We start from the raw sequence: 15,155 nt of genomic DNA, 5'->3' as shown, positions 1-15,155 counted from the left end.
ATATATATATATATATATAGACAGAACGCACTGGTATAGAGACTATCTATTAAAGCAGCATTTTGTCCTTATATAGTGAAAAGGACGGAACTACGGAAGAGTAAAAATCTGCCTCGCTCTTCACGTATCTGTCCCGAAATAAGGCCTAAGCCGTCCGTGCTCTCAGCTATTAGTTCCTGCCAATACCTCAGACACGCTAATTCCTGTTCGATGGTCGTCCAGGGCTTGCTGTGACGAGGTACTGAGATTATCACCAACATAGTCAAGCCGATGTTGTAATTCTGCAATACCTGCTCAACTTACTTGAACCGGAATACTTTTTCGGCTATATTGCAACGATGGCAACTTCGCTACAAATACTGCTCATTTGAGCATCGTCATGTTCCTATTTAGCAGATAGCGATAAAAATTCCCGAAATGATTGTTGTGAGCTGTGACTTTCGAACTATTAATGTGTTTATCTATTTTCGTAGGCTAGCATGCCAGAATTTGACAGTCAAGGTTCGCTTGCCATCATCTAATTGCTTTTTTCTTTTCCTGTCACTTTTTGTTGTCCTGGTTATTTTAGCTACACCGAAATACTATCCTGAAGTTCTGTCTGGCGAGCTCACGTTATGCATAATACAACGAAGTGCGCAATAAATTTCTCGTTTACAAGTACTCAGCGGTACGAAGTCGTGCGTTGCATCGCTTGTCGTCTTAGGTGCGATATACAATAGTTGCAGTTTCACTGCCTTCCTTTCCATTTCAGACTTGATGCTATTTCTCGCTGCCTTAATACTTCCTGCTTTCATTATCTCTATTTTGTCAATTTTTCCCATACGTCTCTTAGCTCCAAAAAGGAGCTACTTACCTGTAAACGAATCTTGTTTTTTTCTAATGGCTGCGTTCGTCGGTAGTGGTTCGGTGGATCCAGCGTAATCATACGTACTGCTGCCGCTACCCCCGACGAAACTATAGTCACGCTGGGGTTGCGACTGCTGTTGCTGCTGTTGAAGTTCGAGTTTGCAGAGTGGCATCGTTGTCGAGAGGCATGAAAAGGCAACAGAAATCAGCAGTTGTCCCAGGAGAAGGACAAATCCCCAAAAGGCAGCCATGTCGATGTGAGTGGAATTAGAAGACAAGCAGGAAAACAACAAAAAAAAAACATTGTTATAACTAAATTAGTACCATAATAGTATGAAGCTAAACAACAAATCGTATTTCTGTGAAAGACACAAACCGCTTTAAGACGAAAAACAGCGTGGTAGCAAAGTGATAGGCTAATGCGGTAGATGAGCGAAAATCCCAAAAAAACTGATATATACAGAGGAAGGGGAAAACTCTGAGAATTTTCATTTTAAACATGTGCAGTTTGTAAAAGTCATATATTATATATGACCTTTCTCAAATTGTCAAACGCCCTTTGTTGCAGCTAATACCTAAGAACCGAAGACTGCTTGTTGTCTCTAGAAGAGAATGAAGAAGATAAGATCTGGCAAAATTTTCGAGATCTTTTGTGTACTGGCGGTTAGGAGCGTTGCCCGTATCTGGCTCGTACGTCTGTTTTTTGGTAGCGTAAATTTTGATAGGTGTTGGTGCTGCAGCGTCAAGACATACGGCATGGAGACGTCAAGAAGAAGAGGCCAGACTCTGTTAGACATAGTGTTGTTTTATTTCTGGTCCAGTGACGTAACGTCTGTTAGTTTGTCGGGGAAGTAGCAATCGAGCCAGAACATAAACACAATATAGATGATTCGTACGAGCAACGTGTGTTAGACCGTGTTTCTTGGCACAATAATCATGCTCTACCTGAACATTTTATATGCACAGGTGCCATTTCGGAGAGATATTGCACTCGTCGAGGCTGGACTATTTCAATATTTGACGGCTGTTGGGCTCTCAATCGAATGCCAGACACACCAAGGTATTCAGCCTATAATTATAACCTACGGCGCCTCACACACTCGCAATCATGAAAGGACCATGTAAATCTGACTTACATATTCGCGTCAAGTGTAGTAGAGCACGAAGCTGTAACCCGGATTTCGATTTCGATCAAGGCTTCAGATCAAGCTAAAATCATTCTGACGGTTTGAGGTTGCCCGAACCAGAGTCGATGATCTGGCTCTGGCCTATCCGAAACCAAGCCGGTATGCTTATTGTAGACCTGTTTGGTTTTAAGCTCTGTAGTACTTCCAACCCCTGTCATGGCGCAGCTTTCTCGCCCGCCCGGGTCAGATGTCGAACGAGTAGAAAGCACTCGTGTGGAAAAGTTTAGTTGGCTTGCGAGTACTAGCTTCTACCAGTGGCTCACTTTTCAGAATTTTAGGAAGGCGCTCCTCAATACCTCGCTCCCGCCGATAGAGAAGCTTTTTTCAACTCTGGCCTGCATCGTTCCCTTTGCCTTTCAGCTTGACTCTTGCAATACAAGCAGCCAGATCTACGCGGGTTCGCACTACTCTCGAATTGCAACCAAGTGAAATTTGGAACCACTGGGGACCGCAAAACCTGAGCGGTGCGATTCTTTTAAATATAATATGAGCGACTATAATTTAAAATGCGATCACAATAATCATGACAGAATAAGCATGTGTGTTTCTCCAAATTTATGGTATGTTTATTAATTATCTAATATATATTATTAGTGAGAATAAATTTTAAACTCTTATATATATAGAGGGGTTTTGGTAAAAATCAGGCAAGGTCAATGGATAACAAGCATTCCTTTTAGAGGGATAGAAAAAAAGCGAGCGTGCTGACTAAAAAACGAATTCTGCTAGGGGTCCCCGATGAATGGCACCCGAAAGTTTGCGCTGCGTTTCCCGGCTGTACTTGGACAGGCGTTCGAGTCGCATAAAAAGGATGGACAACTTCTTACAAAATTAGGAGTCTTGCCTTCGTGGCCAAGGACTTCGGACCCTCGCTTCTTCTCGTGGCAGAGTCTCAACACGCACAGGTCCCGGTTGCTGTCGCCGCTATTCTTGGTCCCTGTAGTCGTCGACCGCTCGGCAGTAAAAGAGTCTGTCGAATCAATACGAATGCTGTTGAGCTTATTCATAACAGAAAACGCGACAGCTGCAAGAAGAGCCGTAGCAGCAGCATACGGCAGCAGGCTTCTTTGTTAACCCAACTTTTAGCGTGCAGGACTTAACAGTGTAGGAAAGGCCTGTTCGCTGGGAAACAAATCAAGGGACAGAGGGATACTGGTGGCTTCGTGCTTCCTTATGCGCCACGCTACAACTCCGCCATTATGCGCTTTGCTTTTATATTGAGTTTGGATGAAGTTGTGCGACTGGCGTTAGCCAAAACGTCGTACGATTTAAGTATCCACCTTTTGTGCCTCCATTTCTATCTTTTTCTCCCTACTCGGCTATACCGTCCATGTTTTGTATGTTTAGGATTTTCTAAATAAAAAAGATTCCTTATTGATTACGTATCTCAGTTTAGTGGCTTATTTCTGCATGCTGTTGTTGATCAAACCACTATGACCCCGACTATAACGCATTGGACACGTAGGACCGGAGGAAGATCGTAGCAGCGTTTAGCGTAACTCCCTTGAAAGGGAAAGATGTCAAACTAGGCGTCGGAGTGGTTGTGGCGGTTTGTCACTCCCTCTGAACTATAATATCAGAGTGTATCGGAAACACTCGTCTACCCGTCATCAAACCGTCGTGGTCGCTTGGTCATGGCCACCTCCAAAGAGAATCATTCTTTCGTGTCTCTCGTCGTCAACAGCTTGCCTGCCTCCCTCCGATGGCCTAGAAATCTGCAGATCCTAAGCTTCCTTCTACAGAAGAGACAGGAGAAGGCAGGCCAAACCATCTAGCGAAGGCTACTTCGCCACCCAACAGCATCTTCACTCCGCATCGAAGTCTAGGACAGACGAAGGACACAAGCCACTCTCTCTTGCCAATCACTATGTCGTTTGCAGATGCGCTTCTTTAAGGGGGTTTGGACAGTTGGGTCTTGACTTAAGTTAGGCTCTGGCGTTTCTTACTATAAGGCGATGAAGAAGAGAGCCGCACCTCGTCAAATAAGACCACAAAAGACATCCTTCGATAGGCGTCCTTGGATAATAACCAACGCGGCCGCTTGGTGCCTATTGATACAGTCACTCAGATGCGGTGTAACATTTGAAAAGAAACAGAAGCTACTTTTCTTCTACGTTTCATTTTTCGACTTTGTGTAGTAGCCGGTACATTCTGTATAAACGATGGTGCTTTCTATTATAGCCACGCCATAGAGATTAGAAAAACCGAGGGTAAACAAACGTAAAATAGAGGCATCGCTATTATATACGAACGCCAGTTGCGTTTCGTCTAGTTGTCGGGCACTTGCAGCTGTGCATAATTTCTATAACGCAATAGGTGTTGTAAACTCTGTTCATGCGTTCACGCATAGTCAGAACCGTCCGTATCTATAGTACATATATTAATTTGGCAACAACGTACCTTGACGTTGTTAACTGCCGGATTCTGCAACGGTGGAAGGGTCATATACTGTCGTTCTTGATCTCGCATCAGCTGATCGATTCGCGAAAGCGTTGAGTTCATAGCCGACGACATGGAAGGATGATGAGGGTGCCCGGACAAGCCCCCGGGCCCGCCCGCTTCAGCGTATTCGCCCATGCCGTCCATCATGCCTGAAAGTATATTATAACGAACGAGGGCTAGACGCATTGCTTTTGCTGCATCCAGCCGCGGTTCACTTTCTCTCTTCTATCCTATATATATATAAGATACAGTGTATTAGATTATTGTCGGCATCGGTATTGATCAGACGCCTTGTTATATTTGAACGTAGACCCTCATAGTAGTAGAAGCTCGAGTACAAGAATTAAAGCAATCACAAAGCAATGCAAGCAAAATTCTGATTATTTTTTGTGGAGCGCGAGATTGATTCGACTATTGTGAACATATACTATAACAAGTCTAAGAGCTTTGTGCAAAGACGATTTTCAGGTATCACCATGTACAAGGTAGAGCACCTAAACTGTAATAGACCTTGCGTTCATTCGTTATTTTTGGTACTAGCAGAAAAGAGGAAAATAACAAACTCGCCGTAGTTGAAGATAACGCGGTGCTTCTGCGAAAATTAGCTGTTGTCCAATTTCTCTATACTGCACGAATCCCTACCAAAATAAAAGGCTTTTTTTACCCAAAATCTGCGGTCTATGCTATTACAAATTTCCGTGCATATTCTGAAGAATTCGAAAACAATTCCCATGACACAAACCGGAAGATCCTCAATAAGTCTTAGATTTCAAGGGTTCAAAAATGTATCAAAATGGCTCAAATGCCATTTTTGATACATGTGGACTTTAGCAGAGAAACATATGAGCGTTTAAAAGAGAGAAATGTGAATTATTATCTGGGTCATTCTGAGAAGTTCAGGCGATTAACTTCATTGAGACTTTTTGCACTTTTTGAACTTTTAGCCATTTCAAGCTCCTGCATTTTGAGACTTTTAGACTATTCTTAACCCGAAATTTTTGAACCTAGAAATACTGCTGAGAACACGATTAATGTTAAAAAGGCCATGCGTATTAAATAAAAGTATATCGTAAAAAATACCGGTGAGTAGTCTAGGTCCCGAATTGAAACTGCGATCGCGGTGAGTGATATTACATTGGTCCAAGATAATTGTTAAGAATGAAAGCGTTAGCAATTGTAAAAAATATCTCTTTTAATTTAGGTACAATCTTAAAAACAAAGCATGAGAAAAAGTGCCGTATTCTTTCGTGCATAATCCAATGGGTTCTTGTTATTTTGTTATTTTATGGAGAACATTGAAATATAATAATAAACAATAATTCTTCGCATTTTTTTCGCTTCATAACAGATGTACAACGTTTTTTCGAAGGAGAAAACACCTCGCCTCTTTAGGCGCTTTACTTCCCATAAATGTTACACGTTTTCAGAAATACGAAGCACCAATTATATAACAATTAGCAGAGGTTAGAAATCCTATATGAGTCTCAGCACCCAAAGATCCATTCGACCAGTCGATGGTCAAATGGATCTTTGGGTGGGCATATGGGAGCTGCCCAGAATAGCGAAGGACGTTACCCGTGAACCTGTTCGTTCAATCAGCTATCCTTCGATTGACTGCTCCACATTTCAAGTCACTGGACAGCTAGCTAAATATCTTTAGAGCAGTACACCAGTAAAAAGCGCTGTACATAGCATACGAGGCCGTCTGCTCTGTGATAGCAACCTCATATGTAACTGCTACAAGAGAGCCTGCTATATACAACAGTATTCCGGACGCTGCTCCTAATTCCACTCGGACGGTAAGACGAACGGGACAGTTGAAACGGGAGGCGGTCGTGCTTTTTTTCTACAAAACATTAGCGACATTTCGCTTCGCACTCGAAACGAAAGAAACCCACGTCGACCGTTCACTTATCCGGTCCACTTGGAACAATAGGTAGAATTACTTTTGGACGCTAGTGGCGGGTGCGCATTAGACCCTCGGTTATCAGAAATATTTCTTGCCTCCGCTATTGCACGCTACTTCAAGGGCTTTTCCCAGCTAAAGTCCTTTTCCCCGTAGTAGTGTAATGTTCTGTATTTCAAGGGCGTCCATCCCTATAATAGAGGAAAAATTATGCCTAGCACAATATTACGGTAAGCAGCATGCAACGGAACTGCTATCATGTACGACGCAAAGGTCCTCTACCACAGAGTGCTGCCGGTTGGTAGGCAAGCAATACCAAACTGGAGCTGGAAAGGGTGGGCTTGTCGTCAGTACCCGTATGAGATGTCAAGAAAACTAACCGGACAGCGAGAGACATTCGGCAGAGGCGATTTTGACAGAGTTCTAAGCTTGAGCTCACTCTCTGTCTAGTTATAGCAATAATAGAGAGGCCTTTGGTCCTCTTCGTTTTCTGGCCTTCATTCTCAAAGCTGAACTTGTTCCGGGTTTGCTCAGGCTGGTGCTTTCTGTGGCCCTTCTGACTGTCCTATCCAACCCCGCTTTCTCTCTTTTGGTAAAATTCCTTGATGGAGAACAGGCAACGGCGAATCAGAGAGAATGTCGAGATTCAGGCTTGCAAGCAAAACCTATGGCCATACGGGGCGGACCAGACAATCTGGTTCATAATTACCCGGCAAGGGGTAACGGGCAGCTGAAGGACATTGTGAAATGAATTTCGTAAAGATACAAACAGACACAACTTGGTAGGGCAAGCTCGCAATCGCTACGTTCCGTATTTGCCCTTCCACCTAGTTTAAGCGAACAACAAACCCTTCTAAAACAGACACTCAGAGAAACTGATCTCGTATGCACTTTGTGGATGCATGATAGGCATTGAGATTTACAAACGTGTCATCTATCTTGGTTTGCACTTCTAGAAATGCTAGGTTAATGTACCCTCAACATTAGCAAAGACATAATGGACCGTTTTGAAGCTCTCGAACAACCACAATTAAGTTATTACGGCCGTAGTATTAACGCCATATATTAGCAGAACCTAAGTTTGTCCTTGTTAGAATAAAAATTAGTATTTCAATAACTAATCTTATAACTACATAACAAAAGATATAACCGTTTTTTCATTCTCTATTCAAAAAGTCCGATTTTTCTCCAACTGCATACCATTCCAGTCTACTTCATAATTCTAATATAACACCTCGCCACTACTTTTCCAGGACACACCTTGCAGGGTGCGCACCCAATGTCATGACCGACTTCGTAATAGTACTAGTTTGCATGTACTTGTCAAAGCATCAGAAAAAAACGAGCCTCGTGACCTGGACAGGATCCAAGCCATAATATCCCTCCTCTTCATAAAGCTTTGAAAGCTGCAGATACCCTTCCTGTTAGCCATTACTAACATCCTATTCGAGTAAATATTTCCCATTTGCGTCGACCGGCATTTCAACAGTCAGCTATCTTCAACTGAAACGTTCAGTCGAGTTCCACCCAACGGCTTGGAACAACGGTGCAGCATGGTTTGCGTGCCCTTTATCGGAAACACGAGGCTTGCAGCCTATTGGATAGAATCAAGCGAATTTGACTGCAGTAATAAGTATTCATAGAAATACATGAGTGAATGTGAAGGGCGCCATTTATAAATGTTTGATATATATTATATATCAATAATATTTTGTGAGAAAAGTCCTTGTCTGGTTTTTGTCTGACCATTCAAAATGGTTATCACCGGTAAAGTGGAGAGACAACTAGTAAAGTGTAGATTCCTTCGATTAATACTGATGCAATGGTACGCGTTATAGGTTTGTTGCGAATGTTCTTGCAAATTCACAAAGCGGACTAGTGCAGCCAACGTTTCTGGCATGAGGCTTGACGTTAGACGATGGAATGAGTGCGCATCGGGTATATCTCGCTAAAGACGGAAATACAACTTATTAGTTAACTTTTCTCTAGGAATGTAAGTCAACCATGGGAAGGGTCTGGTATTCCGAAATCTTAAAATATGGAAATTCAGACAAACATATTTATTTTTAATTTAAATATGCACCTACTACTAAATAAAATTAAAAATAGAAAAATGTTTTTGTACGGTGGCCTACTGGTCTACTGTTTGAAACGACGTTTATTTACAACGATGATTTTGCAATAAAAAAAAGACAAATTGACTTTTTGCCTTTTTGACAGTTTGTCGGTAAATGGCGTTCTTTCTTGTTATTGATTTGCTGACGTGGTTGGCTTAACCATCATTTTTGCCCATTTCGTCGATAAAAATTGATATTATAATGTGTAGCTACTGAAAAGCCGAAGCTGGCTATCACTACGTAAAACTAATATACGCGTAATGTCATGGTTAAAACATCGTAGCATTTTCGTAGGTTCGTTGATGTTTGTACATTTCGTGTTCTAGCACCTTGTTCAGCTCGTCACAAAAATCCAGTACAAACAAAATACTCGTCGTAAAGATTTCCCAGTGTCTTCAAATATTAGTCTGCATTTCCTTATGAACTCTAAGCCCACTTTTCTTAAAACTGCAAGCTTTCACTCCTTCGAGCTTTTCCTGTATATACTTTTCAGCTTACGCAAGTATACTTTCGTAGGTGCTTGGTGTAGGTCGAAACGCCTAAAATACTAGACATAGGTCCGAAAAGGCTGACATCTTTTGAGAACTAGGCCAGAACAGCAGCGAGGGCAGATTCAAAGCTTATCGCTAGTCCTATAATGCCCTTGCAATGCTGCGGGTTGAGTCAGGTTAAATACTAGCAATTGTTGTCCACAGTGGTAGAGTCTGTAACGCAAAATTCAAGCGGTCGCTACCGATCGAGGCCGATGAGAGTTAACGAAAGCCAAGAAGCAATAGCAGCTCGAGCACTCTAAAAATTTGGAGTGCGTGGGTATAGTTAGGTGCTGTAAGGCGCTGAGCAGAGGTTGAGGAACTGGCGCATTTGGAGAAAGGGCAGAGCGCAACCGCGAGAAGCGTTTTTCGAAGGTGCCATTGCTGCTGCCATAACGCGCGCTCACGCGTAGGCTTCTCCTGAGAAGGCCTTGTTCTAGCGGTAGGGAGAAAGCTAAAAAAAGAGAAATACGGTAGCTTGGTAACTGTCTGCCTCGCCGCAAGACTAAAAGCCCACTGCGCTTGCACACACTCGTGCTAATACAAAACAGAGCTTGCCCTAAAGGAGGGAGGTAAATGTCGACCAATGCACGAAACAGGAAGAATGGTGGTGCATATTTTCAAAATTTCCATTTCCCAACGCTTTTGAGGCCGGTTACTGCCGTTATTGGTATTATTGCTATATCGGCGTTGGTGTACAGCCTGTTTTGCTCCCTTCAATTAGCCTAAATCAGTACGACCAGTGGCTGGGAATTGAAGGCGAAAGTGCGTCATTGCCCAGTTTTAGAATCGAGGAGTCGTACGTCACTTGTCTAATTTTTTGCCGTTGAGTTTTAAATTTTGTGGTAATGGCCGCCGTAGAAATCCTACGATGGCGATACTGCCATCGGCCATCATCATAATGGTAACTATTGAATGGATAACTGTTTAAAACCTTCATGCCAGAGGAGAATGTGAGGATTTTTACAGAGTATGCGCCATATTATAAGTTATACCGAACATATTCTTGTTCTTTTTTTGTTTCATTGATGTATGCTCATATTCATAAATACAGAGAGCTGTAGTGCCTTTGTGCTTTTGATTAATTAATCCAGTTAAATGTGCTAATTGAGTGCACGTCTTGTTAAGGTTGACATTTGTCGTGTACCTTCGTCCAAACACTATAAATACCATATTAGTGTACTATGAATATTAAGAGCACTAGCTTGGGTTATATATATATATGTAACTCTTTATAAACTAACTATTATTGCACGAGTAATTACTCTTATATATGCAAATAATATGGATTCGATACGACAGAGATTGTAAAGCTTCAATGTGAATACGGCAGCATCTCCTGTTTATATAGAAGATAGAGTAAGCAGGCTTTATACCCAGTGATTTTTCTATTTCGGAATTTGTCTTGCAAAATTGGGTGACGTGAAGGCTTCCCAGAGGGCGACCAAACAATGCGTGTATACTTATTGTATGCATCTTCCAATAATTCTGGCTTCCTTCCTAGCGTTCGTACGGCAAGATTCCGCTGCATCATAAAAGAATGCATAGATAAGCTCACCGCTATGTTGTTGGGACACGTCGCAGAAAGTGTTTGAACAGAACATTAGAAGGGAACTATGTAGGAGAGGCTTGCGATAGAAAGAATTTCCAAAAATGTCAGAACCAATTCACTTCTACAAGTTGCAAGATTTGTCTTTCTGGCAAAAACGAGTAGTAACACTGGCAGATTCGTCGCGACTGGGCGAGCAACGGCTTCTCCAAATGGTCCCTTCCCAGTTCCTCTAGAGACAAAATCCTTATAGTTTTACAGGTTGCGTTCACCTACCACCCTGAGCACCGTGGTGTGCACAATAGCATGAGCGCTTTGCCGCATCGTCTGAACTATCACCCATAAAGGCTACTACGATCTCTTCTCCACCTATGTTCCCTCACCTATCACTGCCTCCTGGCTGTGGCTGTGGCGTCGACTGTCCGGCGAGAGGGATGACTCAAAAAACAGGACAGACGAAAAAGGGGGAACAACTTTTAGATCGCTAGGAGCAAGCCTGGGACAGGTCCCTGAGCTTAATTCCAGGACCAGGCTCATCCTACCTTTGGTCCCGTACCAGCTAGGCCTGTATGTCGCTGTTCAGGTAGCTTAACGCGCATCCCACTATACCACCAGTGAAGGTGGACAGAGGAAAAGGTCTTTTGTTACAATAACGCTGATGGCGGCCTGCCTTCACCACCAGTAGTCGGTAGGCTCCCTTCTTTCGTCCCGCTGCCTTACAGACAGCTGGGCAGCAGTTTCAGCCTTAGCTCGGCAGTCCAAAGGACAAAGAAAACGGAAAAAAGGAAGAGGAGCCGGCTACAGTACGAACAGGTAGACAAACACGCAGTAGTGATAGAATGGGTTGAATGGGAAAAAATGGGCCGCGGTTGGGTTTCGCTGGGCTTAGCCCTGCTATGTGTCTATGTTTGGCCCGCCATCCATATTCTAGACTAACCTGTAGCCTGGTAGTGGCTACCTACCACACTTTTGTCCACGGCCCATAGATCCAACTAGGTTTTTTTGCTGACCATGGGTAGACTCGGTCCTGCCACCCCGGTAAGATTCAGTAGAACGGTTTGGTATTTCCCTTCAACGAGCTCCATCCTTTTTTCCAAGCATCTATCGGAGCATACACTGAAGGCCGCCACGGAAACTGGTGAAATATTCTTTATGGACGACGTGAGCAGAGAAGCTGTTCAACCATCGTTTGTCCTACTTTCCCCCTCTCTTCCCACTTTCCGTTCTCCGGTCACTTCTTCTGCTGTCGGCTGCTTCACAATTGTTGAAATGGACAAGGCTTTGCTGGCCGGATCAGTCCGCTGGCCAAGAGCCACGGCAACGTCATTTCTTGAGTACCTCCCCAGCCATCGCCGGTTCCCGACCAGGTAGTGGTACCATGTCAGCTACAGTCGACCACATACTTCAATCCTGCCTCCTATGGCCCCTGGCCGCCAGTCGCATGTCCAGTGCCTTGCTTTAGCTAAATAGCGCCGTGAATGTATCTGTCTAGGCCATTGAGGCTTGAGGACTGCTGCACTGTTTTCGTCGTGCCCTTATCCTGTTCAAGTTGAATTTTTTTTCTTTGGCAACGCCACCAGCAAGATTTCGTCACAAACACCATATTTGTGAAGCAAGGCCGCTAGAGAAACGAATGGAATAGTTTAGCTTCTTTAGGCCCGACGACACCTCACCTCTCAGATCAGAAAAACGCAGTTCCTAAGTAGGAAGACAGGCTTTGTTTATATATCTTCCACTCAGGCTTCGATGTACGGAAAGCTGAATTTGTCCGCCAACTCAACCTGCTCTTCAAGTACTTTGAAGCACGGGTAACCTCGAATCAACGTTGCACGTAAGAAGGCCGCATCTGCAGCGACGGTCGGTCATGAATTTTAAGTCATTTAAGTAGCTTTGTTTAGAAGCTGTTTAGCGAACCTGAGATCTAGACCAGCTTGTGGGCAGACAATAGCACTAAGCGGTGATGATAGAGCAAAGTGCAGAAGCGGATCAAAAAAGGATTTCATGAACTGCGTTCCCGTTACCACGGAGCTGAGCCAAGGAAAGCCTTGAAGGCCTGCATGTATGTAGACATTTTCAGTAGAAATAGGATTGCAACAGAAGTTTTGCTAATGCCTTTTCAAACCAGATAACCCAGGCTAAAGTTTAGCAGCTTACTAATCATTTCCAACTACAAATGCACAAACTTTAGGCGCTTTCTGCTAAAGTGTACCTTATCTAAGAAAAGAAATAGAGAGTACGGTTCAGTGAAAATAAATCATATTGGCCGATTCAGGTATGCTAAGCATACTTGATTCATTGATACAAAGACAGTTATTATATACCTGTTTAACATTACAATGGACGATTACCGCTTAAGTATAAGGGATTTCTCGGCAAGTTGTCCGAGATCTATTATAACGGATACAATCCTCTATCTTGTATATCCACTATTAAGACTGTTCTCCAAACGAATGGATAGAGTAAGCACATACAGCTTTGCATGACATTGACGTCACCCATCGCGACAGCTATGATCGGTCATGGGCAATAGCCTTCGGACAGATATGACAGAATACCATATTGATCTTGAGTTTTTTCCGCTGTCCGCGGCTAGGCCTAGTAGAACTAACACAGGACCCGCCACGCGCGGAAAGCTTACTGGCTCAGCGTCCTTAATCGGAGGGTCACAAGGATGCTTCTGGGCTAGCGGCGCCGCAGAGTAATGACTGAAGGAATCTACTCACCAACGATATGAATGGCGAATATTGCTCGGCTTGCTTCTGATCTTGGCCGATATTGTTCTGTCGGGATTATTCGACAAGGCTCAGTTCCCAAATTCTCAAGTCGTCAAGTTGCGGACTAAGCAATGACACTCAGATCTACGAACCATAAATTTCTCCCAGAAAAAAATAACAATACAGCATAATAAAATGGTTGCTTTTGGCACAAAATACTTATAAAGTACTTCGTACGCGTATGAGACGGGTCCGTCGCTTTGTTTTATGCTACCACGTATTTCATAAAATGAGTCTATACATCGTCCGCAAAAGGCTTCCATGCTTTTTTCTCAGAAATCATTGCGGCCTGTATAGTGGTCCTTGACAGTAATTTCGGCCTTCCCGCTGCCCTTGCCGTTGCCGCGTCACTTAACTTTGATTTGTTGGCATCTTCGTCGTCGTCGTAGTCTGCGTCGGTCCGATGGGCTAGACACGCTGGGCAAGGGCTGGCGTGCACAGCTCGAGTTTCTGCGCTTGCGTTTGTTCATCCATTCTACTCAGGCTATAAGCGACAAGGCGATGGGTCGTTGGCCGAGAACGGACGTTCCCCGAAAAAAGTGAGGGAACTATAGGCAGACTAAGATCGAGATATTGCGTTGTCTCGCAATGCAGCGACTCCGACGATAGCAGAGCAACGGGAGAGCAGCGAAAAAAAAGATCGACTTTTCGTTCCCTCGGAGCGACGGATAAAGATTGAGGGAAGGAACGGGGCCGGGGGAGCGAGGAGCAGACGACAGATCGGCTATTGCTAAAATGGGATCATTCATCAAAGGACTAGATGGCAAGAGATGCCAAGCGCTCTGTGTTTAAGAGAGAGTGAACGTGACCGAAAATGCGAGATAAAAAAAAAGAGAGGATACCACGGTGACGATAATATATAGAAGAAAGAAAAAGAAGAAGAAACTAAGTGAGGTCCTAGAAAGACAGTGGACAGAGAAAAAGCGAAATATTAGGTGAGAGGGTAACAAAAGACGACTGCTATGGCACCACCGCGACCGCATTACGGAATAAGCGCGAGTACGGCGAAGCAGGCAGCATCGGACCCATGCCAACGTCGCGGCTTCCACCGGCACCGAATCTATTACATAAATCCCATAGATCTTCAGGAACACTGTTAGGCAGAGGGCGTTGTTAGGCGTCGTTCACTCGCTCGGTTCGTTTGTTGGGCGGCAATGTTGATGGCGTAGCCGGCGTCATAGCGTCATGGTAGCACCACTTACTACCGCCTATATTGACGCGCTCTACTTGGCGACGATCTTGGTTGAGCAACTTGCCCTGCAATGGTAATCGTCAGAGAATTGCACGGGGGCAGCTGCCCATCAGAGAACTAAACGGCTGCCACGGACACCAGTCAACATCCAACAGAGCTCTTCCACTACTCGGGTTTGATCGAATAGCGGTCACACTAACAAGAGCAACAAAAGAACCAGTGATAGTGGTCAAGCCCGTCGGCTTGCTTGGCTGTAACATGTCGCTGCCAAGCCGTGAGCATCTTGGCATCCCCGAGACTTGTAATGGCTGCAAGAGCACTGCACGAGTTATTGTTAACGGCTCCTTCTACCGTTGCACCAATTATAGTTCCTGTAGTAGTCGTTAGCGAGGCTATTCAAGAGTACGGGAGCAGGCGGGATCCGACAAAGCAGTCGAATTTTCTTATTTTGTTTCCTTGTGCGTAATGTGAGCTGCAGGTAGAGGGTGCTGTCCATGGTCCTTTTTCGTGTTTTCGCCTCTATAGTAGTTATACGAGTATATTTGTTCCTGGCGTACCTCTTCAGCCTATCCAGGATGAATTAGAAAACGTTATGACATAAAAACCATATAA

At 44.0% G+C, this 15,155-nt stretch overlaps 1 protein-coding gene across 1 annotated transcript in view; it reads right to left on the bottom strand.

Moving 5' to 3' along the window:
* Positions 1 to 328: 328 nt before the first annotated feature.
* The window catches only part of LOC111269838 (uncharacterized), a 53,780-nt gene continuing 38,953 nt past the window's right edge, over positions 329 to 15,155 (bottom strand). Inside the window, exons 3-4 of the mRNA XM_022849700.2 lie at positions 4,434 to 4,624; positions 329 to 989 (exon numbers count right to left, since the gene is read on the bottom strand). Of these exons, the coding sequence (XP_022705435.1) occupies positions 846 to 989; positions 4,434 to 4,624 (335 nt within the window). The 3' untranslated portion in view covers positions 329 to 845. The remainder of the gene's footprint in view (positions 990 to 4,433; positions 4,625 to 15,155) is intronic.

The sequence above is a fragment of the Varroa jacobsoni genome, unplaced genomic scaffold (assembly GCF_002532875.2).
Source record: "Varroa jacobsoni isolate VJ856 unplaced genomic scaffold, vjacob_1.0 scaffold_1419, whole genome shotgun sequence".
In the NCBI taxonomy this organism is placed as follows: domain Eukaryota; kingdom Metazoa; phylum Arthropoda; class Arachnida; order Mesostigmata; family Varroidae; genus Varroa; species Varroa jacobsoni.
This window is presented reverse-complemented; position numbering and strand designations above follow the sequence as displayed.